The sequence below is a fragment of the Diospyros lotus genome, chromosome 11 (genome assembly GCF_014633365.1).
Source record: "Diospyros lotus cultivar Yz01 chromosome 11, ASM1463336v1, whole genome shotgun sequence".
Lineage (NCBI taxonomy): Eukaryota > Viridiplantae > Streptophyta > Magnoliopsida > Ericales > Ebenaceae > Diospyros > Diospyros lotus.
The window spans coordinates 17,629,657-17,656,979 of NC_068348.1; the positions used below are offsets into that span (position 1 = coordinate 17,629,657).

Sequence of the window (27,323 nt, forward strand, 5' to 3'; positions counted from 1 at the left end):
GTTGAAAATGCGTTCTTTTTGTCTAGCGTTTTTCGTGTTTAGGAAATTTTGAGTGTGGTTGTGATGAAAACAACCAAAATAAATTTTTATTGTTTTAAGTTTTCTTTACAAAATTTTTCATCATTTTCAAAAATGTGTTTTAAAAATATGAAAGTAAGCACGTTTTCACTGTTTTGAAAAACTGAAGAGTAAAAACAGTGAAGAGAACAGAGTCTTAGACTCTATAACACATAAAACCATTCAGGAGACTTCCACAAAGAGCATACAACACGAATACATCTGCATACATCTTCATTTCTGTTTCAAGACATCAGTTTTTGACTTAAGTATCGGAGAGTTTGTGTGGAGAAGATCCATGCGTGCTTTCTAATTGTCCCTATGTTATAGATCTTGTTAGTGCTACATCCTGGAAGACCCTCCAGACTCTTTCGAAAGCCAGTCTCCCAAAGACTCGCCAAGGATGAGATATTCGAAGACCCTAAAGACCTATCTAAAAACCCTCGAAACCTTAGCTCTCCTGAATAGCGGATTGTGCCCTCATTTATTGATCCCTCAGTAACATTTTGGACCTTCCTATTCTCCAGAAGCTCTACACTGATTGTTTTCTAAAATAAATAAATTTACTTATTATATTTAAAAAACAACAAACTTATTTAGCCAAAAATAAATTGTAAAGAGGGCTAGACAAATTTCATATCTATTCATATTTATATATAAGTACTATTATATAAACAAATAAAATTTAATCAACAAGATTTAATTTCATAACCTTTAAATACAATAAATTTAATTTTATCACTCTATAACTTTAGTTTTCATTTAAATTTTATTTTAAAATATAAAAATTAAACTATAATTATTAATTATCACTTATTCATGCATAGTACGAATTTATTTCTTCTTGGTGGCAGCGTTGTGTTTTATTTGGGGGTGTTGGTTTTTGCAGAACCTCTCTCGAGAGATCAACAACTCAGAGATGGCGACGAGATCGAACTTCTACAAGAACCCATCATTCACCTACAACAAAGACTTCAGTCTCAAATCCGTCCTTCAGAACCTCCAAGGTATCCACAATTCCATCTCTCCCCAACTCTTCCGTTCCCAAATCCCTAATTCCAGGGTTTTGTTTGTTCACTCCTTTTCACTCAATTTTTAGCTTACAATGTCGCCACCGGGATCGCTCCTCCTCCCGGAGAACCCAACTTGGGCGGCGAAAAAGTTGCTCCTCGAAAACGCCCCCGCGCAAAGTGTCCTTCGGCGGACCGGAGCAACGCTTCCACAGGGAACGATGGACCGATGTCTCACCAGGATTACATTGAACAGAGGAGGTGGCTTTGAGATCTTGCTTTGTTCTTGCTTGACTTATAAGGAACTTGAAATTTGACGTCGTAATTGATGATTATTTCAGTTCGAGATACGTCTTTTGGGAGTCTAGCTTTGTTGAGATACTTTAGCTGATATATTTATGTATCCACAGGAGTGAGGTGAATTCTTTTCACAATTGTGTGGAATTGACTGCAGACATATTGGTAACGACAATTGATTCATTTTTTATATTTAGTTCATTTTTTCATCAGTATTTTTTTTATTTTTATTTATGAAAAAATAAGGTATTGTATTTATCTTCTCGTTTTTTGATGCTATCTTACAGGACAACTCTCATTCGAGCCTACATTTGGTAGAATATGATAGTAAGTTCTCGTGTGACTCCCTCGTTAAACTTTTAGATCTCTCTCTTTATTTTTTTATGCTTTCTGTGAATGTTGAAATTATTTTCAGTAAAGTATAATTGGTTACCTTTTTCCCTGCAATCCAATGAGATACTGAAATTTATAACTAGAGATTAATGTGGTAGTGTAGATATTACATCTTATAAGTATCATGAAATAAGCACCCTATGAGAAATATAGCTATTATGGAAAGCCTGTTGTCAAGCATGAGAACTTGAAGTTTGAGAGCAGTTGTTTTGGCCATTTGGCAAGATTAGGTAAATATCCAATCTGCCACTTTCAGCTCCCACAAGTAACGGGAGAGCATTGGTTTATTTATTTTTCTTTCCTAATCAAGTGGTTAGTAAGAATTTTGGAAGTATTTGATGAGAATTAATTGAGAATTTTCTCATAAATGATCTTCTTTTGGATAAATGGTTAATAGAAATTAAAAAAAACATTAAATAATTGTGCAAAACCAACCAGTCCTCCCCCTCTTCCTGGACAAAAAAGGAAAAAGAAAACCTTGCCTATGGATTATCTTTTTCTTTTCCCTTTACAAAAGCTCATCCTTTGGTAGAATGACAATTTTACTGTTAATCATTTTGCTAGTTTTGTTTGTCCTTGTTTCTATCTTTGGTGTTTCTAGACCACCTTGCAAGGTGGTTATGTACTTTCAAGGAGTTCCTTAAGGGCCATGTTAGGAAACTTGCCAGTCCTCTGCAGCTTCTTTCTTTGTTTGCCCTCCTTCTCATTTTCCTTTCTCATGGCTTTTTACTGATTATATAGGTTTTAGTGTTAATCCTACTTTTTTGCTGTTGTTTATTTTCTTATCATCTTCTGGATGACTAGTTTAGTTTCCATTTACTTTAAAATTTGTTTCATAACACTGGTTTAGTTGAAATCTGCTCATTGAAGATGTATCCATGAATGCTCAGGTGATCAAAGTAATTCCTCGGAATGTGACGAGAAGTTGGATCATCCTCCTCATTCTGGTTCTGTTTTGGGTTACTGTGAGAAGAAGCCAGATCCTCATTCTGGTTTGTTTCTTGATGCCTATCCAAATTCTGTCTGTTTATGATTTGTACTGAATTTAGACTTTCAATTACTAGTCATTGTTCAGATATTTAACATATTTTTTGCATACTGTTAAGAATGAGGTTGGTAATAAAGAGTGATCCTTTTTTGTTGGTTATTTGGACAAGTAGTACATGTCATATTATGTATTTTAACTTTATTCCGGAGGATTGCTGTTTTTATGGATGAATCTTTTAGTCGATTGGCTTTGCCAACAGTGTAAGATTAAAGAGGAATCTTGGCATAAAGAGAAGGAAAAACAGGTTTTCTAGTATTACTGCTGGGTTATGGAAGGATAGTTACTGAAATGTACTCAATATGCACAATCACTTGGTCATCACAAGCAGTTGATTTGTGTTTGTAGACGTTCTTGTCTAGCTAATAGTGGTAATATATGTACGAAGGTGCAGGATGAATGATGCACTGAAATGAGAATTTGGGATTTTTTTATTGTTTCAAGGCGATAGTGGTTTAGTTTTCAGATAAGAAAAGCTAGGGTTCCTATTAGTGATTATTTCTTTTCTTTTCTTTCCTTTTTTTGTGGGAAGGAGTTGCAGGACTGTAGTTGTGGGAGGTATAGGTATTTAGGCCATCTGGTGACATGTCCGTGGAGTTTTAAGGGTTAAACAGGATGGACATGTGTCATTTGTTTATTCATTTTTTGTTTTTTTTATGATTGGTCAATGTACAATTCTCTTAACAGAAATAATGCACCTCCATGAAGCCTCAACTCTAACAATGGAGCTATTTGACCTCAAAAATACTTTGGATTATCTTATAGGTATTAAGACTACCATGTGTTTGCCAAAGAACCTAAAAAGCCTTGGGCTTAGGCTGCCAAGGAGTCACAAAATATGCTAGGCAGTGCCTTTATGGCTGCTCTATTTATTTATGGCATGACAAGATGGTAATCATTTTGAGTGTCGCGATCCCAAGGGTAGAAAGGGGAATTATCAATAAAGGGGAATTATCAATAAATACACTTGTATCTGTTAGCTAGGCAGTTAAGGAGTTAGAACAATACAACAACCTAACCTCTTCTGTTGTGAGGAAGGCTATATGTGTAACCGAGAATGGGGAAAGTGGATTATCGAATAACAGAAGAACTCTCTCTCTCTCTCTCTCTCCTCTCATTTCTACTTCTCTCCCTCTCGTTCTCTCTTTCCTCACTCTATCTATTCCTTTCTCTTTCCAATTTTGTTTTTTCTTCTTCTAAATTTCCTATTCAAACCCTAGTAAACCCTAGAGTCTTGACAAGTGGTATCAGAGTCGGATGAACTAGGTGCGGAGTAATCGGCGGAAGCCATCATGACAAGGAAGGTCTGATGATAGATACACCTAAGCGAAGTCGGACGATCTTGGGTGGAAAATTGAACGAACCCACAGGTGGCAATTCAAGAAGTAGTGCATTACGGGAAGTATGGAGCCAATGATTGTAGTTGAGGTCGGTGATTGGGTAAGAGACGGTGATTGGGTAAGAAGGTGTTGGTGTCAGGACCCAACGGTTGGTTAAGGATGGTTAGAAGGTTTAAACGGCTGTAGGGGAAGTTGTAATTGTAGCTGATAGTGTAACAAATAACAATAGGTTATTAGGTGCAATTGTATAATTGTAACAATAGTTGGGGGTTCTATATAAAGGGGCCTTCCCTCTCAATAGAGGATATAAATGAATTGAATGAATCAGTCTATTTTCCTCTCACTCATCTTTCTCTCTTTTCGTCCAAACCCTTCCTTCTCAATTACCCCCTCCTCTTGTTTTGTTTTCTTCCCCATTCTATTCTTCTTCTTCTTCTTCTTTTAAATTACTATTCAAACCCTAGGAAACCCTAGGGCCATGACAAGTGGTATCAAAGCAGTCAATCATTGGCTGTGATTTTGATTCAATTATCGATGGAATTAATTGAGCTATAATTCGAATCATTCGGTTTCATTTTCCAACGCTATTAAGATCCGACGTGGAGCCACGTTCCTTAGCTGTGATTCTTGGAAGTTCTCCAGCGGTATCAGCAGCAAGGTAGGTCGGGTGAAGTACTGACGATTAAAAGGTTGGTCGGTGCATTGCGGTGATTTCGACAAACTTAAGCAAATAAGTAATTCTTGGCTTGGCTTGAGTCTTGAAGGCGAAACGGAGCAACAACCAAAAATTGTTGTGTGACTTTGGGAAACAACTTGGTCAGGCGTTCCAACGACTTTTAAGGGCGAGCTTGAAGCAATCAGAACCTAGCCCAAATTCTGCAAGACTCCAGTTAGAATTGTGGCGGGCGATTCTTACCCGAGTAAGAAAACGAGATAGACCCAGAGAATTTCGGCCGAATTCCTTCGACCAAGAACTAGGTAATTGTAATTGGGTCCAACATGGCGAGACAAGCAAGGCCAACAGTGTTCTTGGCATTGAACGAGGTCCACGAACAAATCTGGGGGCGCAAGTGACTCAGTGTTGTGGGCAAGCAAGACAAAGCAATTTCGATCGGATCTTGGGGACGAATAGGGAAGGTGAAACAAATTCAAGAGGCATTCAACAAAGTGATTGGATAATAGAAGACCTGTTAACGGACCAAGATCGAGCTTTGAATAAGGCCGAATTCCTTCTACCCAAGAATTGGACGCTCTCAATTGGGGGGGTGGAGTTGAACAAGGAGGTGCACGCGACTCTTGAAGATTGATTAGAGTCGTTGTAATCGTACGACTTCTTCCTCTTCCGAATCAAGTTCAACTTGGAAGTTGATACAGAGGTGACTTTGTGGTAACAGTAGGCACTGAGGTGTTCGAATTGTAGAAAGGGTGCTGGTGGTAGCGAACATCCAAGGAAAGATGGCAGCCATCGATGAGGTGATTGAACAGAAGATCGAGCAGAAAATTGATTGCAAGTTGGATCACGCGATAGTAAACCCACAGGAGGAATTTTCTAGACAATTTCAAGAAGTGAAGGACCAATTGCAGGGCTTTGTACTCATGTTCGCAGGGCGGAATCAGGTTAAACTACCTATTTTCTTGTTTCCCAGAGAAAATGCTAATCCAATTAGTATAAGGAATAGAAATCCTCACTCATCAGATCTTGTTTATGTTGGAGCTTCAAACCTTAATCGTCTATGGAATCAAAATTCCAAGAATAGTCCATGGAATCGAAGATCCATTGTCAAATCTCAGAGAATAACTCAGAGATGTGAAACTATAATAGTGAAAGAGGACTTTGGAATGTCCAAAGAAGAAAACAGTAGTAAGAAGGAAGTTGCTAATAATGCATTACAGTCTCAAGAGTTCCTTAAAATGGAACAGCCTAGGGAGAAGTCAAGATAATGGAGACATGATTCACTGCTTACTTTAGAATTTGAGTAGAAGAAGTGTTCAGATTTTGGTAGTATTGCCAAGGAGGATGATTGCAATACCAGAAAAGATATTGGCGGTGAAAAACATTATCTAGAGGGAAACTATACTGATCAGGTGGTTTGGACAGCAAGTACAAAGGAACAATCTGATTCCTTTGAAAAGAAGTTCATGAAACAACCAACATTGAAGGGACGATGAGGTGGAAATTTTGTGTGAACGGTAGGTGGCCGGTCTCAGCTGCTAACTACAACGATCAGAGAGTGGTTGCTTCTATTTTTGTTCCAACCGACAAGTACGTGAGAGCTTTTGACAAATTGTCGGGCTTATAGAAGTTATACAAGCTTGCTCCAATCAAGCTGTGGAAGAGAAGGAAAAGAGCTAAGATTGGAAGGCTTCTCTTGCTTTCTCAAGGACAAGAAAGTTCTGCACCGGGGGGTAATTGTCAGGACCCAACGGTTGGTTAAGGATGGTTAGAAGGTTTAAACGGTTGTTTGGGAAGTTGTAACTGTAACTGATAGTGAAACAAATAACAATAGGTTGTGAGGTGTAGTTGTATAGTTGTAACAGTAGCTGGGGGGTTCTTTATAAAGGGGCTGTCGTCCCTCTCAATAGAGGATATCAATGAATTGAATGAATTAGTCTATTACCCTCTTACTCTCATCTTTCTCTCTCTTCGTCCAAACCCTTCCCCTTTCCTTCTCAATTTCCCCCTCCCCTTGTTCTGTTCTTCTTCTTCTTCTAAATTCCTATTCAAACCCTAGGAAACCCTAGGGCCATGACAGTCGGGGGAGGGGTTGAATTCTAGTGAACGCAACTTGAAGGTGAGTATGACAAAAGCGAACCCAAGGGTTGCGATGGGTGCGATCAATTTCCAACGCCTTGGGTGTCAATTGCGTTCATCACCCAAGCAAGCTGGACGACCTTCCCTCACGGCAAAGAAGGCGTCGGAAGTAGCAAGGAAGGGTCGAAAGTTGAAGGCGAACAAACAAGTTCGACAATTAGCAAAATCTCGTAGCCGTTAGGGTTGGAATTTGAAGGCGAAATCTGGTTGTGAGTTAGGCAGCTCCCCAAGCGATCTTAGTAGTAATTTGGCGAAGTGGGCAAAGCTTCAAGGAGCGATCTTGGTTACAGATTCAAGCCGATCAATTCTCGGTTGTTGTTTGATTTGAATTAGGATTGGAAGGCCTGAAGTGGTGAATTGAAGCCTGGGCAAATGACATAAGGTACAAGATTGAAGCAATTGGAAGCGTGGATGGAGGCTATAGAGTTTGGGATGTCCCAAACTCAGGAGGCGATGGTGCAAACGCAGGAAGACATGGTGATTCTGAAGGAAGCAATACGGGGAAATACGAAAAAGAACCAAGAACTTTTGGAGCAATACTTGCAAAGGTTGAATATTGTTCTCGGCATGTTGTCTTCCTTGCCCCAGTTCCAGCTATCGTCGGATTTCCATCTAGGGTACGATTCCGACCCACTTCTGCCAACCCAAGGCAGCATACCAAGGACTCGAGGAGATTTTGAAGTGGAGGAATTTCCAATGGTTCAAGAAACGCATGTTTCGGAATTCCCATTCTTTTCCTCTTAACCTACCCCCCTATGCCAATATTGGAGATTCCCAAGTTTGAGGGAACGAAGCTAAGATGGTGGGTTAGGAGGTGCGAAAGATTTTTTCAATTTTACAAGGTGCCGAAGGAATAGAAAGTTAACTTGGCTGCAGCCTACTTAAATGATGCAGTTGATTCTTGGTTCTAGGGGTGGATCCAAGATGAAGGAAATGACAGGTCACTGGGGAAAATTTACAGAGGGGCTGTGTGAATGGTTCAAGGAAAGGAGTATGGTAGATGTGATTGGGGAATTCAGTAAATTAAAACAAGAGGGGTTGGTGGTGGAATTTCAGGCGAGATTTGAGGAGTTGAGGTCCCTTGTCTGTACTATACAGCCGGGGTTAACCAAGTAGTACCTGGTGTCCATTTTTACAAGTGGGTTGAGGGAAGAACTGCACTCAATGGTGAAGATGATGATGCCATCATCAGTGAAACAAGCAGTAGAGAAAGCCCGGCTGCAAGAACTGACACTAGAAGCAATTTTTAAGAAGTACGAAATGCCGTTGAGTGGTAGTCAGCCTAATAATCAGCAGTTGGAAGGGATTTTCGAGGTTAACACTAACCTTGATGCAGTCAAAAACCCTATGCCAGAGTAGAGAAGACAGATAAGATCGTGTTATAAATGTGGAGACCACTTCCATCCAGGCCCATCAATGCAAAAGACTGCTACTGGAAGGACTAGATACAAAAAATGAAGAGGATGAAGAACAAGAGGGTATTTGCCTTGAAGAAACCAGAGAGTGCAACATGATCAACGGTGTGGAGTTGTGTTCTGTTCAGGCTGTTGAGTTTGAATAAAGGGCTGAGGTGAAGGAGAAGGATTTGAGGTCTGCACTTCTACTACTCAAAGGGAAAAAGCAAAGGAAGGGGCAGCAAGTAGTGAAAGCAGGGATTGGTTGAACCATAGCCGTCGCTGTAAATTCTTAGGTAAATTCTTGAGGACAAGAATTTTCTTAAGGGGAGTGGAATTGTCATGCTTCCAGGGGTAGAAAGGGGAATTATAAATAAATACAGTTGTATCCGTTAGCTAGGTGGTTAAGGAGTTAGAACAGTACAACAGCCTAACCTCTTCTGTTGTGAGGAAGGCTGTATGTGTAACTGAGAATGGGGAAAAGGGATTATTGAATAACAGAAGAACTTTTGGCTCTCTCTCTTTTCTCTCATTTCTGCTTCTCTCTCTCTCATTCTCAGGCAAATTAAAAGGATAAAAACAAAATACATCAAATTCAAACATAAACAATTCATAATCAAACAAAAAAATCAAGAAAATAAACACAACAATCCAACATGAATCATCATCAATCATGAGATGATCTTCTTGATCATCATCATCTAAATTATATTGGTCACTTCCAAAGTCTTCCTTTCCTTCCTCTTCTTCAAAATTAATATCTTCCTCCTCATCTGTAAGTGTTAGTACTAATCTTTCATTGAGAAGAAGATACTTTTGCCTTTTCCTTTCCCTTTGCCATAACACTTGTTCCTTTGGCTAATCTAATGTGATGGACACTCTCCTCAACTCTAGCAGCTCTAGCAATAGTACTCCATGTTAAAGAATCATCTTCAAACACAGTCTTCTTCCCCATCTGATGATCCATCCATTCTACCCATCAGCCATTCATTACTATCATCTATGTTCTTCAAAGAGATGGGGTCAATGCGATCATGTGCATCATATCAACGCTTCAATGCTTGAATGTATTTTACAAACGCGAAATCATTCAAGCGTTGTTGAGCTAGCCTATTTATTTATTTATTTTTTTGTTATGAATTTGCGAATACAGAACATTTTTAATAAGTATATGTCATTTGAAAAAACTAAAGAGTCTATGTTAGTTGTTACTTACATGCTCAAAAATGCTCCAATTACGCTCACATCTAGATGCACTACGAGTAAGGCTAAGCACTTTAACTGCAAATTTTTGCAAGTTGGATGGAAGATCCATAAAATTTCCACCATTTAGCTGTTGAGATGGAATAATTAGGTTGATGCTATTTATCAAACATCTTATAAACTAATCTTAAAAAATTAACTATGCACTTATTTAATTGAAAATTGACATAAATCCCAACAAACTCAATTACCTAGGGATTTTTTCTTTCAATGTCGAATAGCCAACTCCACGTGGAAAACTCCTTTAGAATTTTGATACAAATTGAATGAGTCATTAGTTTTGTCTTGCTCCTCATGGCTTGGAACCAACCTTTGCAAAGCTTTGTACAATCCCGTCGTAATCTCTTCATCTTTAGAAATATTGGAATCTGAATAAAAAAACTCTGGATTGAAATAGTGTCTAGCTGCATGCAAAGGTCGATGGAGTTGACATTCCCACCTTTTATCAATGATTTTAAACACTTCATCATATTTTTCTTCTCTTTCCTGAAAGGATTTTGAAATGGTTTCCTTAGCTCTATCCATCGCCTCGTAAATGTATCCCATTGCAGGTCTCTTTTCACCATCAACCAACCCAAGGACCCAGGCTAAATGATCAAATGACTTAAGAATTTAAATAATACTAGTCCAAAATATGGGCATTAATATGGTGGCAGTCACTCTTTTACCTGCAGCTTCCTTAGCCCATTTGCTTTTTGTCCAGGCCTTTGAGGTGAACATTTTTTTCAAATTTGTCTTTTGCTTATGTATTCTCAAAAGTGTGAGATAAGCAGTTGCAAATCTCATGACATCGGCTCAAACAAGCTCTCTTTCTCTTGTAAACTTCCTCAATGCATTCAATTGCATTGTCCTCTTCAATGTCCTACCAACAATAGGCATTTTGCCTATATCTTCTAACATTAAATCAATACAATGTTCCACATAAGGAGTCCAATATAAATGTTTTTGCTTTGCTTGCAACAATTCTTCTAAAAATTAAGATAAGAAAATAAATTTTAAATTTAAACACTGGCTAAAGTAAGATTATGAAAATGAATTGAAGATTTTGTGAGTAAATTCAAAATTGAATTGTCTGACCTGCAAGGACACTATTAGATGCATTATCCGTGACAACTTGGACAATATTTCTCTCTCTGATATGCTCCACTAGGCTATCAAATAATTTAAACATGTTTTCCCCAGTCTTTGAATAATCAGAAGCATCAACAAATTCCAAGAAAAAGGAACCCTTTGGAGATTTTACAAAAAAAATTATCAAAGTTTTCTGTTTCTTATCAGTCCATCCATCAGCCATAATAGAGCAACCATACTATGCCCATTCTTCCTCATAAGACTTCATCATTTGTTTCACATCAGCAACTTCCTTATGTAACAAAGGAACCCTAACCTCATGGTAACTTCTTGGTTTCATCCCAATGCCAAATTAACCAATAGATTCAACTATTACAGCAAAACTAGGATAGTTGATATCATTGAATGGAGTTGCCACATCATACATCCATTTAGCTATATCTTTTCAAGCTTTCTCATGCAATTCCTTTTTACAAACTTCATTTATTGTGGTTTGTTTCATCCTCTTCCTATCTTGCAATACTTTCTCCACACTAGGAGTACAAAATACATCCATTGGCCCTCTTACTTTTGGCTTTTTCGCATTGAAAGACTTACTACTGCCCTGTTTTGAACTCTTAATTTTAAGTCCAACAATATAATCTTCATCTACATAATCGCCAAAAGCATCCACATCTTCAAATTCTGGAATAGAACTTTTCTCCATACTCATTGCAGCTTTTTTCTCCATAAATTCCTTGATTTCTTCTTTAATATGTGGTGGACATTTTGCACTAGGTTTAGTATTACAGAATCCTCCAACAATATGCTGCTTAGCTCTATAAATTCCTCCATTTGTAATTTTTTTCGCAAAAATTACAAATCAGATCATTTGTGCTATTGGCAAGATGAACATATTTCCATGCTAGGTGTTTTCGATTACCAGCAGTGGTACTACTAGAAGACTCCATAAAAGACTGAAAAAACAGCTTTAGTCACAACTGAGTGAATGCCAATGTAGGTGCTGGGCTGAGCCAGCTTGTTCTTTTCTAAAAATGCTTTGAAAGTTGCATGGGCTTAAGCTATTTGTTGCTCAAGCATGAAAATGCAAGCTTGCTTGTTTCAAATGCATTGGCTGAATGGTATGCACAAATATGTGATGTTTTCTTGCTATAATGTGTTCTTGAAATGTTGATTATGATGCACTCACAGTTTATGCCCAAAAAGTATGTGGCTTGTCATATATTTGCATATGTTTAGAACTCCCTAAGAAGAATCCAAAACTGCAATAGCATACTAATGTCTAAGAGGAAGAAAGGGAAAGCCTTAAAGGCCTTGGGTTTGTGGTGACCCTATGGTGTTCAGCCAATGGTCCTGAAAGCAAGTAAATGGTTACTTTGCGTTAAAATATTTTTAGATGGAGGACCAAGCCACAAGAATGAAAAAAGCTCCTTTGGAGCCATAATAGGACAAAGAAAGCTTAAAGTTTCCTAATACTTTGAAGTGTTTGTTTTGGATGTATATCTTTTGTAAAGGTCGGATCATGCTTGTAAAGATGTAAATGATAGTTTTGAGGAGGGGAAGCATGATGTATTTGTTGCCTATGAAACATACAAGTTGATGTTTTAAATATTTTGATGGATTAAAGAGAGTTGTGTTCTTGTATACCCTATAAATCAATCTAGAATAGAAACTAGGGCCTAAAATAATCTTGTAATGCAGCTCAAAACCCTAATAAATGAAACAAGTTTGAGGCTAAAATGGTCCATAAAGGGCTTGGTTTTTGTCATGAACCTAGGGTTTAGCCTAGGGTTGGAATGACAATCAGAAGGAGCTGATGAATAGAATCAAGAACAGAATATTTGAGAGGAAGAAATGGACAGAAATGGGGGAAAGAATGTAGAGAGAAATGAGGGAGGGAAGTAGAGAAAATGAGAGGGAGATTGTAGAGAAATTGTAGAGAGAGAATCAGATTTCATTCATTTAATTCAAGCATATTCATCTCCTCCTACAATGAGCCTTTTTATATGCATAGGTAGCTCCTTAACTAATTTTTAACAGCACCCATGTGCTCCTAACAAACAACCAAATATCTCCTAACAAACTAATATGAGCCTATTACAATATTACCCCTTTTGTTATATCCCTATCCAATATTATCCTTCTGATCCTCCTAGGGACATGACAATTTCCCCGCCTTGAAACATGTCTTGTCCCCAAGACATGCCAAACCTTCACAGCTTCCATTATGCTCCCTTTTTCCTTTTCTTCCACAGCTTAGATGGAGAAATTTTGAAGATATCTTTCACTGCCAATGGAAGGATCTTAGGTGACTTTTGCTCTCCATGCATGGTATGAGTCTTCCCACTGCTAGTAACACCATAAGCAAACATTGTACCATTAATTCCTTGCATGGCACCACCTACAACCTGCTGGGCTGCAACATCAATTTCGGTCTTCAATCCTCCCTTCAACAAGGGTGACAAAAATTCTAATCGGCCAATTGTAGCAACAACGAATATAATGGAATGAGACTTGTTCTTTCCAGCCAAACTCTCGACAGCAACATGGTGACACCATTTAGGATCAGTGAGACTTCCTCTTGTTGGTGTTGTCTTCACCTTATCATTAGCTAAGGAATCCTCAGCATTATCCAACATCATAGGCAGTGGAACCTTATCATTAGGAACTCCACCACCCATTCCCTTTCTTATAGAATTATGATCTTGGACACCCTCCAATCCTTCAGTCCCTGCACTAGTCAACAGAGGTTACGAATCGGCCTTGGCTTCCTCGATCACTTCATCAAATGCTTCCCCATTTTCCTCCTTCGACTGTTCCACTCCAAGGAATTCCTCCTTGTTAAAACTTCCGTGATAATCATCAAAATATTCCACCGAAAAGTTGTAACGATACTTCTTAATAAGTATCATCGCAAACTCTTGCAACTTCTTGCGTATCATAAGGCCAAATTCCTTACTTGTATCCTGTATCCCATTGCTTGTTCCTTTGTCCCTGTTGCTGCCAACTGCAAATGCAGCCTTCTTTGGCTACCATTGAGGCTCCATTTCAGCTGAAAATAAAGCACTCTTTTGCTGCAATTGAGGCTCCAATTGTCTCATATGCGCATTGCTTCCCAAGGCTTCATGAGCAGGCCATCCCATTGAAAACGCAGCATCCTTCGGCTGCAATTGAGACCCCATTTGTTTCATGTGTGTCATGCTCCCCATGGTCGACATCTCACGGACATGCCACTTGGAAGACTGATACATTCCGCTCTCTTTAATGAAGTTAGATCAGAATTACCATAAAGGAGCGCTGGAATTCACAGCCAATAATCACCCATCCAAATTCGCCTTCAAAAATTCACTCCCAGCTGCTCCGAACTTTGCTGGAATCAGATACTGAAATTGCTGGGCTTCTTAGCCGAGAATTACTCATCCCTTTCGGTTACGATCGGTCTCGATTTCAACAGCCAAGACCAATCGAACTCGCTGGAATTAGCTGTTGGAAGTTGTTGAATTCACAACCAGGAAGTGTGGGTCACTGGATTACAACAGCCTAACTTAGATCAACTCAACTTGTTCCTCCAATACTCACCTAATCGAACCTCTCAATTGCACCTTCCGAACACGAGCCCAACCGTTAAGATTTGTCAGAATCTCAAACGGATCTGCTTGGCCAAGCCGCCTTTCAATTTGGAATCACCCGCCCTGCTCGTTTGGAACCTGACCAACACTCAGTAAATTCACAACCGAGAGTCACTCTTCCTCATCATTTCCAAGTTCGCACCGAAGGTTACCTGAATCGCCTTATGGACTCGAACTCACTGTCTAATTCGCCTTCAGTTCGGAGCCAAGTCGCCTTGCTCTTTCTCTCGGTTGAATCGTTCTTCACCCTACAATCGATTGTCGGCCCTGTTCAATTTGTCACTCACTGAACCTTGCTCGATCGATTTCATAGTCTCTTCTTCCTACTCGCCCAATCACCTGTCAAACTTCACCTTAAACCTCTACTCGATTGATTTCACAGAGAGTCGCATATTCCTACTCGCCCAATCACCGTCATTGGTTCCGGAATTCACTCATCTTCGCTTCAGCCCGAATTCGCTAACTCTGCTTTAGCAACTTTGATATGGCTTGAGAAGTTGCATGCATTCACTTTGGAAACCACCTTTCGGAATCGTCCAGATCTAATTCAACAGCTGAGGACTGCCGCTCAGTTGTAGTCGAACTAATCAAAATCTTAGGACGAGCTCTGTTGCGGTCTATGAGGATTCGATTGACTCTGTTGGAGCGCTCTATGAGTTTGATCAATTCTATTGCTGCTCCTCAAGAGTTCGCTGGAATCACCCGAAGTCTTTGCTCTATCGATTCCGCCGAGAGTCGTCGGAATCAACTGCTACCAATTGCAGGAATTATAGCCAAGGAACGTTTGTCTCTGATACCACTTGTCATGAACCTAGGGTTTAGCCTAGGGTTGGAATGACAATCAGAAGGAGCTGGTGAATAGAATCAAGAACAAAATATTTGAGAGGAAGAAATGGACAGAAATGGGGGAAAGAATGTAAAGAGAAGTGAGGGAGGGAAGTAGAGAAAATGAGAGGGAGATTGTAGAGAAATTGTAGAGAGAGAATCAGATTTCATTCATTTAATTCAAGCATATTCATCTCCTCCTACAATGAGTCTTTTTATAGGCATGGGTAGCTTCTTAACTAATTTCTAACAGCACACATGTGCTCCTAACAAACAACCAAATATCTCCTAACAAACTAATATGAGCCTATTACAATATTACCCCTTTTATTATATCCCTATCCAATATTATCCTTCTGATCCTCCTAGGGACATGACAGTTTTGGACAGAAAAGAAGGCTGGAACTTGTTAGGAAATGAGCCCCATAGTAGGCCGAGAGAAAGGGAAAAAACAGCAGGAGAAAAGTTAGGAGAGAAATGAAAAGGTGTTTTAGAGAAAGCTCGATAAAATGGAACAAAAATTGGAGGGTTTAGAGAGCCTTCAGAGCTTGGTTTTGGCAGGTCAAGAAGGCAGACTATTGCCTGGAAATGTGGGCTACAAATGGGCTCAAGGTTGGGCCAAAATTTGTTTAAGGTGAACTTTGGTTAGGTTAAGGTTAATGGGCCAAAGGTGTAATTAAAGAGAGCTAAAGGCGCTTGAATAGGGTCCAAAATTTAAGATAGTATTGGGTTTATATTAGGCCCAAATATTATTGGGCTAACTGTTAAAGAGCAGGCCCAATTACCCAATTGGGTTCAAAATAATAGGCCCATGGAAATTGTATGGAAAGAAACATCTTCATCAAATGGTTATTTTAAATTTGAACAGAAAAGGTTCTTTGTAAATATTAGAAAATTGCCATTGTGTTGTGGTTTAATTTTTCTTGTTGCAAGGGTCCCTGTTGAAATACACTTAAAATATTTGTTCTGTTTGCTGAACAATTGAAAGTTGTTTTGTTGGTATTGCTAGGAATTACATGGTTCCTTTCGGTGAATCTAGGGCTCTTGTTCCTATTAAGTAAGCAAGCAACCAACTCCTAAATTCTCACAATCCCTCCATCATACACACCTTGTAAATTACATGGATTAGTTCACAGGATATCCTAAAATGCTTGATCACATACCGAACAAAATTTCCATGTACAGTAGATGGACCTGGCAATTGGATGTGCATTTGTCATTTGGGCGAGAGATTTCAATGACAGAATCCTGCCTAAAACTCCTTGAATAGAAGTTAAAAGTCTGGTGTGAAATTTTTTTATCTTGTCATTCCTTTAAGTTGGGTATATGGAGTTGGCAGCTAGTTCCAGTTTCTCAGTAACTTGGTTTACCTCTTGTAGGTAATCTGGATGATGCTGATAGAGTAAAGAATAGGAATGAGCAGCGTTTTGCTGTTCCTGGAGAACCTGTCTGCGTGGTTTGTGGGAAATATGGAGAATACATTTGCGATGAGGTGTGATACTTCTACTGTAGCTTTACTAAAATGCTTATCAGACTCAGATCTTTTCTTATCTTCATTCCTGTACCACATGCAGAAGCTTTACAATTTCTCTGTACGTTTGTTTTGATAGACTGATGATGATATCTGCAGCATGGATTGCAAAGCTGAGCTTTTGGAGAACCTAGAACTTTCCAAGGTGTTTGCTGCCTTAAAATTTTTCTTCAAAGTAGATAACTTCTCAATTTTCTTCTGCCTTCAGACCCCTGAAACCCTTTCATTGCTAATGTTTAAAGGAACATTTAAGCAACCAAAGACAACATGAATCCTTACATAGACCTAGTTCTTCACTTGTGGTTGAATTTGGAGGGGACACCTGGGATCATAACCGTTTGCGTTGGTCCAAAAAGCGATCAAGCCTTTGTACATATGAATGGTAAATTTCATCCTCACTACTTTAAAATTTTGTGAACAAGTTTTTCTCAGAAGGGTGCTTTAGCTGTTTAATCCATTAGGGGAAGAGTGGGAGATGTCATATTTAATATTTCTTTTTCTGTGCTTTTTGCTATTAAACCTATGTTTGACAGTGCACTTGATTCTTTCATCGAGATATTAATTTGGGGATTCTGTACCTGTGTTCTTGTAACTGCAAACATAAAAACCATTTGCTTTTTTCATTCTTTAAAACTGTTCATTTAATTGCCATCTTGCTACTGTAGCTGGAAATGCCAGAGGCCTGGGCATCTGGCTGAAGACTGTTTGGTGATGGCGTCCAACGTTAAATATCCTGGTTTAGGAGAACCGTCTGACGAGGTATTTTCTCTCTTTTGTATGTCAGTGAATATTTCAAATGATGTGGTGTGTACTTTGTTTGGTGACCATAATTTGATTAAGCTTATCAAACCTTTCCTTTTGTACAGGTGGCAGTAGGTCAAAAGAAATCCATTTCCTTGCCCAAAAATCTTCTTGAACTGTACAGAAGGTTCTCCCCCCCCCCCCCCCCCCCCCAATTTATGCATTTATAATCTAGGTGCATCTGTCTCGTTCACTTTATATGATATTATTTTACTTAATTGTAAAATAACTTTATTATCTAATGTAGTTGCTCTGGATTGATATATGAAACAAACTTTAAAACAATCATTCACTACTTGTTGCTTTTGGTTTGAGATTATTTTTATGTTGAAACTTAGTTATTTCCCTCAGAAAAATGGGAATGCTCCCTCAAATAACCATGTCATGGATAACAACTCTAGATGCTTTTGAAAAGTTATGTTGAACTATGGATACTTGTGAAAAGTTATATTGAAGTTTGGACATTGAATATCTTCAATTGGTTAATGTCATTATAGAAGATGGGAAAAAAAGGTTTCATTAGGCTGTATTACATTTTGGTGACTGAGTTTCTAATATTTTCATTGATAGAATTAGTTAAGAAGTTCAATTTAAAACAGAAAATTTTGTTCTTATCTATGTTCCCGCCGAACTCATCTTGAATGGACACATCTGTACATTAAGCAGATTCATTGAACCCGTTTCAGAACTGAAAACTAGTTGCCTTTACTTATAATATGGTTTAGGTTATTGCATTCATTAAACAAAGAAATTTTAAGGTGTTTTATTATGCTCCCCACGTGGAGAGTTATTGAGTATTTCTGGTCATTAGGAAATATAAATGAGTGACCTTGTTCCTGTTCTTTGTTTTGGTCTCTATACTTCTGTATTTTGTATATTTTAAAAGCAAGCTTGTTGAGTAGAGAGTAAAAGTTCAAAAGGTGGATTAGTTGATTGACATTTGCCTATTCATTGTAGACATGTATATTCATTTCTTTGGTCTATGTTTATCTGCAGATGCCACCAAATTGGCAAAAACTTGTCAGATGCAAAGTGTAATACATGCTGTAGGTCATCAACTTTGGCCACTTGCCTTGGTTGTAGTACCACCTTTTGTGACAGGTAAGCTAGAATAATAATCTGATACTTTTCTGCTTCTGAAATGATTTGTTAAAGCACTACTCTGTCCTTACTGATACTAATGATATGGGACATTTGTCACTATCATTTGGTTTGGATTGACTTTTGGTTGTCCAATGCTGGATGCATGATAGTTGGTTATCTTGAGAATTAGTAGATGAACCATTTTATATGAGAAGTATTGAGCAAATTGAGGGGCATTATTTACTTGGCTTCGTGATGTTCTTTTTTTATTTTATTTTTACTTTTTCTCGGCATGGTTGTGAAAGGTGTGCCTTGTCACTGAAAAATCTCTAAGAAAGTGCCTCACTCCATGCTAGGCTATAAGCTCTATTGCCATGCCTACAATAACGCCCTCGTGTTTGTGCTGGCTTCTTTTAGCAGGCTGTAAGCCTAAGAGAATTGAACCTTTTATAACTGATCAATCATGTCTGTCTTAATAATCATATTCTTGCTTTCTCAAGTATATATATTTTCTTATTTCAGTTTTATCATCATCATCATCATCATCATCATTTAGTATCTTGTAGTTGATTATCTATTTTATATATTTATGTATTTTTTATATGTTAAGTGTTCAGGGTTATAAAATGTCTTCTACATATAAAAGAGTGAAACATTGTGCTTACATTCATCTGATTTTCGTCAAATTTTACTGGATGTGTTTTTATTACATGTCCCTTTTTTTTTTTTTTTTTTCTGAAACCATTATATATCCCATATCCCTTTTTCTTACCAACATGACACATACACCGCCGCGTTCTCTAACATAGACACAGTTCTTTTTGTTTTTATTTTTCTAAGCCAAGTATATCTATGGTTAATATTCTCATCTCTTTCACTTACTGTCACATATACATGCAGAAGCATCTTATATGCTCATTTTTTATTTTTTTTCCCTGTAATATCCTATCATTCACAATTCTATTAGTGAAGCCAAAAGTCGTAGTTGTTCTATAGTGTCCGATCATCTTGATTTCTTCTTGTGCTTTTTAGTTCATTGGTCTTGCATCACATGTATATTGTATACCAGTTTTTTACTTTTCTCAAGGAGGGAAAGGCTTGGTAGGATTCGAGTTGTGGAAACCTCTTTGCAAAAAGGTAAAGGAAGGCTACGTACAAATGTGACCCTCTCCTGACCCTCAAAAGCAAGAAGCCTCATGCATTAGGACACCCTTTTACATAAAATATGAATTTTGCATGGTATCTATTTAAATTCGCATTATGAATATGTTTTCTTCCCCCTTTTTGTTTCTTCGTAATCGAAAAACTTCAACCTATACACATAGTTGTTAAATCTAGATTCAAATCAGGAATTGAAATCCTTATTTTATGAATCGTGAATTGAGAATCAAATCGAATCGTAAGATTCGGTACACATTCTCAATTTTAACTATAAATAATATATATCCATAGAAAATAAATAATGTGCCCACCATGATCAATTCTTTTAAATATAAATAGATAAATAATACTTCTAAATATATTTGCTAAGTTTAAAATTATACCAAAAGGCAAAAGTATATTCATGTTGCCTTTATATTCAAATTGCACCAAACCAAACTACTTTCAAAATAACAAGCTAGAAAAAAAAAAAAAAAAAACTACAACTATTTGACTACTAATAAACTCCATTGTCCATAATCTTCACTAGTTATCAATCATCTTCATCTTCAAGTTCAAGAGCATCACCATCTTCTTTGTCTTCAAAAATAGCCAAATCGGACGAATATTTGATTAAAGCGCACATGCAGACGAAGTCGCATGAATCGGACGAATTGTGCGATTCTAAGGGATTTTCTATTCACCCTATAGATTCAACTCGATTTCTATATGAATCGAGTCGAATTGTACGATTCAACTCGTGAATCGTATGATTCTAACAACAGTGTCTACACATAATGCTGCCAAAGAATGAAGATCACATACTACAAAGAATCTACAAGAAGGTAGTCTTTTGGTTCATTTGTTTTGGATTTATTTTATTGTCTAGATAATCTCAAGAGCTCTTGTTTGGTGAGCTAGTTCAGAGAGCTTTTTCTAGAAAATTTGTTTCATAATACTCTGGTTTAAAGGGAATAACAATGTTGTCTGAATAGTCACATTTTTAGAGTTTCCATTGTCTTTTATAATGAAATCATTAAAAAGAGAGAGAGAATAAATATCGAAGCATGGGGATCATAACAAAATGGGCCCTAAGTCTCATACAATGTATTGGATAAACCTGAGACTTAACCTTAAGTATCAAATGATGTGAACATGTGTCTTGCACATCCTCCTTTCATTAGTATATATACACAATTAGAAGTTCTGTTATTCAGAAATATTTTATATGTACCAGATTACAAGCTTTACAAGTTCTTTGTGACTTGTTGCCCTCCATTTAAGGAGTATGAGATGATGAAGTTACTAATATCATAATTGAGCCACTTCATGTTGTCATTGCTGCTTGTCCACTCATTGAGAAAATTGATACCCCTTTCTGTGTATTGAAGACCAGGAAAATTTATCAAGAGAACACTTGAGAAAGATCTATGGGACCCATGATTATCTGGTTCCTGATCTTTGCTTTTTTGGTTATGCAGTAACTGTATTAGTATATGCTGTGACATCTTTCTTCATCATCCTGAAAATCCTGTATCTTGATATACAAAAATTTCCAGTGCAGGCCATTTGAGCGAGCACATTAGGGGACATCCCTCCCATGGACAATATTACTCCTATAAGCTCAAACGTTTGGTAAGATCAAACTTTCTTCTATATGCCTTTGGATTTTCAGTTGACTATTCTTCTCTTTCCTTGAATATACCTACTTCGTGTTATTGTTTTATTTTGTTCTTTTTCTCTTAATGTACATTATGAGATTGGTTGCTGGATTCTGTATCTTTTTGAATTGGGTACAGTGTTAGCACATTTAATTCATCTCTTCTGCAGTGTTTATGTGGGGGCAATGGGGTTGATGTTTTAATGCCTAGCTACCATCAAAGTTTTTGTCCATGCTAATTCCTTAGCTGGTATTTATGTAATGGCCATGATATGACTGATGCAGCTCAACATTGAAATGCAGAAATTGTGCATCAGAGGAAACTGCTAAACATGCATTTTATACTCTGCTTGGAAAAGAAGTTTTACCACTTTGTGATTTTTATGCCACTAGAATTATTATAGACGTAGACTTACCATAGACAATGTTTTCTGTTCTGCACTCAAAAGAAATATGAAGGAGGCTAATACACTTCACCATGAGCTATGTCCTATTGATCCTCTTTGATTGTATCAATTAAAGTTGACTAAGATTTTGCCACACTTGTCAGAGTTTTGAGATTTTTCATGCAAGATACCATGGTTCATAATTGTGTGAAATTGGCTGTCATGAGTGCAATATTTTGATGAGTGAAGATAGAAAAATTTACTGAACTTTTTGGAATAATTCTTCTACCTGTATATTGCTTAATTTACTCAAGCAGTAGCCATGAAATGCTTGACTTTGCTGAATGTGTTATAATGTTCTGTCCCTTTTTTCTCAACCATTTCTGTTGCATGCCTGTTGTGTGTCATTGTCTCTCATTTCCTTTTATTTTAAATCACATTCTTCAAGAGGCTATGGAACCACTTTGTTTCAACCAAGCTAAATGGACTTTACAAGTGAAGAAATAAGTTATATAATAGATGTTGATTTATGCATCATGGTTTGACAGCTGCTTTATCAAATTTAGGATTGATGAGCAGCTTTTGACTCTTGTATTTCCTCATAAATAAAGAGCTTCAGAACTTGATTTGACACTCTTTTTATGCCCTTTTTGGTTGGCTTAATTTGGCTAGACACCTTAAATTTTATTGTTCTTGTTCCTTTGGAGTGGTTTCCATGCTAATGTGGACCATATAACTTGTTTTTTGTTATTGCCTATCCAAGAACGACAAATATTTTTCAGAAGTGTCTGATTCATGTTGGATATCAGCATCACTGGATGCTTCTGGATATGCATCAACCCATTCAAACGTGCCTTAAGAACTTTTGATTTCCTTAGAAATGGACATGTCTTGAAAATTTGAGACTTGTGCCCATAAATTGAGAAAATGTGTGTATAATAAGTTGAATTCAAATATCTCTAATCAATAGTTCGAGGAGAGAATGAATTATTGAGGATGCTACTCGTAGAATCAAGATGGATGGCTAAAGTGGGGAAAGTACTTGTAGGTTGTAGCATTTTGTGCAATTGTAAAATGTCTTTAAAGCAAGAAGAAAAGTTTTACCAGATGATACCAGTTCTATTGTTTAGCATGGAAATATTGGGCAGTTAAGCAACAACATATGTAAAATATAAGTGCAACTGAGATGAAGACACCATAGTGGATGTGCAAGCTATAAGAAAAGACAATTAAAAATGAGATTTTTTGTAATAAAGTTTACGTCATGCTATTCAAAATAAAGATGCATTTAAGATTGTTGACATATGAGAAGAGGGGATTTAGAAATTTGTAGCAAAAGAAATAGAGGCAGACCTTAATAAACCTGGTAGGGGGAACTTTTAGGCATGATATGAAATATAATGACTATATAGAAATATTATCATAGATAGAGATGATAAACAAGTTAAAATCCATATAGGCAACTCACCTAGTTAGATTAAGCCTAATGTGGTGTTATTATTACTGTTTTTGTGTCTAATGCCTTATAAAACAATGTGAATGTCCATCACTTAACAAAATTAGAATGACATACAAGATATGATAAAAATCAACTATAAACCTTAAAATAATGTGGATTTATCAACTTGATAATGGAAATTTAGAATGCCGTAATAATGTCTTACTATTTTGAAAATATTTTGAGCCTTTCTAATTGAAAAATGAAGTAATGGTTATATTTTCATGCGTGCATTCATACAAAACATGTATTTGCTGTTACTTCATGCTATTGCTGTGTGATATCTTACCTGTCCTGTGTACCTTGTCTGCGTGGTTCTTTGGTTCAATTCTTCTCATTTTTATGTGACACTTCCATTCTGTTTCTTCTAAGTCATGAGGTTATTGTCTGTTAGCAAACAGGCCTCTCTCTCTCTCTCTCTCTCTCATGCATGATGGTTCACTTGTCTGGCGTTAGGTCAAGTGCTGTAAATCAACTTGCAAGGTGACGGATATCAAGGATCTTTTGGTATGTCAGTTTTGCTTGGACAAGGCTTTTGAGAAGTTTTATGACATGTACTCTGCAACATGGTAAGTGCCCTGTATCATGTGCAATTTCTCTTTTCCCTAACGCTGACTGTATCTCCTCCAAAGTAAAAATAAGTAATTGCCAGTGTTTTATTGAAGCTTTCTCATTGCCTTTTTCTTAAACTTTGGCTTTAAACCAACGCAAGGTCTCAGGGGATTGTTGGTTGGCTGAAATATGTTAATACTGAAAGTGTTCTGCACAGATTTGAATGACTGTAAACTCTCAAACTGGTTGATTTAAACTGATTAAATATTGTATACTTAGATCCCATAAGCTAAAAAAAATTATAATGGTGAAGGCTGAAATAATTTTAGATTTTTATCTTATGATGCCTGTGATTGAGCATGCTCTTGCTTCAATAATACAAAGTTAAAAGTCAGCCACAATGACAGCTCCCCCATCCCCGCAGTTGGTTTTTTGGTTTACCTAATGAATTTAATTACAGGAAAGGAGCGGGGCTTTCAATCATCTGGAATTCTATTTGCTGTGAAGATCACTTTGAATGGTAAAGTTATGAAATTCAAATAATCAAAAATCAAACAAATAGACAGATCACTTAATAAGTACAACAGTTCTGAGACTCGAAAAGTGGATGGCTACAGGCACAGGATGAATTGCTTGAACGCTGGTGTTGAGGACTCTGCGTATGTTGTCAGCAAGGATGTCCACGGCCCATATAACAAACCTGTTAAGCTGAGCGACTTCATTTTCTGATTGTTGGTGACTGACGCTGCCCGTGCTCTACCTACGTTCCTCGTGTTGATATTCTTTTTATGCTATGTAAATAGCCTATTTGCAAAAGTAAGAGAGTAAAGCTGTGTGTTGCTTTTCTCCCGTGTTAGAACATGATTCCAATCGGATTCCGAAACACGTATATGAATATGTTGTGGTTAAATTACAGAGATACCCCTTTGATGGTTAAATCACACCAAAAGTCACTTAACTTTGGTTTCTTTTTTATTTTGGTCATTTAACTTTAATTATTTGCTTTGTGATCACTGAAGTTTGAAATTTATTACAATGTGATCACTTAACAGATTTTCCGGCAAGTCCCTCGCTGGATTGGGTGACATGGCAATGATGTGACAAAAAATAATAGTGATATGCTGATTATGTAATAAAATTCAATCAAAATATGTCATGTTTCTTAGCTTAAAATTGCATCATAGCGGGTGATTGGAGGTGTCAACGTCGGCGAAGCAGTCGAAGGCGTTGATCGCGACGACTGAGGCACGGGCAAACGGAATGGAAGCGCATGTGATTGACGATGGAGGCTGCAAAGGAGGCAAATGACGGTTGCAATGGCGAGGGTACAAGTGCGAGGGAGAACAATTAGAGAGGGGGAAAGGAGAAAAAAAGGGTAGATGGAGGTGGTGTTGGCTGTGTTGAGACTACAGGCGACGGTTGCAGCGGCAAAGGTTGCAGGGGTGAGGGTATAGGCGCGAGTGAGAACGAGGAAAGAGGGAGAGAGGGAAAGGAGAAAGGGTAGATGGAGGCGGCGTTGGTTGCGTCGAGGCTATCGACGAAGGTTGCAGCAATAAGGGTATAGGCGTGGGTGAGAATGAGGAGAGAGGGGAAGGAGAAAAGTAGATGGAGGCAGCATCGGCAGCGTCAAGGAGAACAAGGAGGGAAGCAGAGAGGAGAGAAGGAGAACGGGTCGATGGAGGAGGCGGCAACGGCACTACGTCAAGGCTTTCGGCGATAGCTGAGCGGTGAGGGTTTAGGCATGCTAGAACGAAGAGATAGGGAAGGAGAAGGGTTTTATGGAGTTGGGGGTTATGACACATGACATATTTTGATTAGATTTTATTACACAATTAACATATCACGTCATATCATCGCCACATCATTGTCATGTCATTTGATTCGGCGATGGACTTGTCAGAAAATTTGTTGAGTGATCACATTATAATAAATTTTAAATTTTAGTGATTACAAAATAAAGAATTAAAATTTAGTAATCAAAATATTAAAAAAAAACACCAAAGTTTAAGTGACTTTTTTTATGTGAGTTACCCCTCCTTTGACATATTAGAAATAACGAGAGCCTCTCTTGCTTTTTGCATGAATTGACCATTTTGGGTTCATATCCGAGAGGCGATGCTCTCTGTCTGTCTCTGCCTGCCTGCCTGCCTGCCTGCCTGCCTGCGTGTGTGTGTGGGCGGGGGGGGGGGGGAGGGGTGTTCATTCATTCCTCTATTTAGGTTCATCTTTGAAAATGAGCTTACATTGGATTCTTCCTTTCTCTCTCAACTATCTCGATAGTGGGGTTTTATGTCTGAGTGACCATGGTAGTTGACACCACCTCCATCAATGGTATTGGTGGGTTTTATGGTGGCTGACACTGGTTATGTTTTTATTTTTTGGGGGGGGGTATTTAGAGGGAAGTGATTTTTTAAAAATCTTAAAATGATATATATAACTCATAAAATTGAAATAGGTTTCTAACATATGTTTGATAAGATAAGGACGTCTGTGTCTTTCTTTAAAACCTCAAAAGTGTCGCATCTAATTTACCCAAATATTGTTAAAGAAATTGTTGAGTTCACATATGTTTTGATGACGGTGTTGTTAATAGCATGTTAATGCAAAATTTTAACTATTAATAGCATGATTCAAAGTGTATCCATATCTCTTCAAGTAGGAGCTTCACAAATGTTCTGGTAAATGAAATGTCAAAGACTAATTTAATTATCTTTCAAATCACTTGAGTTAACCTGTGTTAGGAATCGAATAGCACATATTTGGACTTATATAATTGAGTATTAAAATAAGTTTAGTAAGACTCAAGTTAAGTATTATCTTGTTAATTTCAAATAGCTTTGTAAGTTGTTCAATAGAGTGCTCAAATGACTTTCCAGTATTGGTGAGCAATTTAGTTAATCTTATTCATCAATCAATTGGAGAGAAGATATTAAAAATATCAAACTTTTGTACTTATATAAAAAATTAAGTAAACTACTCACCAACCGAGTGAAGAAAACGTGCTAGTTGTTCCTATCAGCCATCCATTCCACTTAATTCCAATGTAATGTATAGAGTTGTTTGAGGTACATTTTCGGTTTAATTAACCCAAAGAATGTAAAAGAGATCAAATTAGTGGTAATTGAACCAAAAAAATAATTGAAAAATAAAAAAATAATAAAAAATTGGCAATAAATATCCTATTGAGTTTCGTGCACCATGAAAATAGCCTATCGGGCTTTGTTAGATAGCCTATCTAGCTTTGTTGATTGCCAATTTTTTAATTTTACAATTTTTTTGTTTTGTTTTTGTAATGGGGTTTTTTCATAGTTTCCCAATAATTTGAAAAAAATTAAATCATTGATTTTGATTTACACTTTCAAATTTTATTTTATAAAATATACTAACATCTACTTGGTTCAATGTAAACACTTGACAGATAGAAGGAACACTTAATCATCCATCCATCCCACTTAATTCCAATGTGATGTATAGAGTTGTTTGAGGTGCATTTTCTATTTAATTAACTCGAAAAACGTAAAAGAGATCAAATTAGT

The 27,323-nt window shown here is 37.4% G+C and overlaps 1 protein-coding gene across 1 annotated transcript; it reads left to right on the forward strand.

The window, feature by feature from the left end:
- Positions 1-903: 903 nt before the first annotated feature.
- On the forward strand, positions 904-24,745 carry LOC127813313 (uncharacterized). Its single transcript, XM_052354234.1, has 15 exons — positions 904-1,064; positions 1,157-1,328; positions 1,478-1,529; positions 1,652-1,691; positions 2,648-2,749; positions 16,516-16,628; positions 16,747-16,812; positions 16,910-17,049; positions 17,333-17,426; positions 17,534-17,595; positions 18,465-18,569; positions 21,251-21,326; positions 23,692-23,804; positions 24,248-24,307; positions 24,405-24,745. Exons 1-15 carry the CDS (start codon positions 977-979, stop codon positions 24,514-24,516), a joined length of 1,395 nt encoding a protein of 464 aa, XP_052210194.1. The 5' UTR covers positions 904-976; the 3' UTR covers positions 24,517-24,745.
- Positions 24,746-27,323: the final 2,578 nt, after the last annotated feature.

What these genes read in the sequence shown, in the direction of transcription:
- LOC127813313 (XM_052354234.1), top strand. Translation starts at nt 977, where the DNA reads ATGGCGACGAGATCGAACTTCTACAAGAACCCATCATTCACCTACAAC. An exon ending in AGCCTTTGTACATATGAATG is followed by an intron (nt 17,050 to 17,332) that starts GTAAATTTCATC and finishes TTGCTACTGTAG; the next exon opens with CTGGAAATGCCAGAGGCCTG. An exon ending in GACATGTACTCTGCAACATG is followed by an intron (nt 23,805 to 24,247) that starts GTAAGTGCCCTG and finishes ATTTAATTACAG; the next exon opens with GAAAGGAGCGGGGCTTTCAA.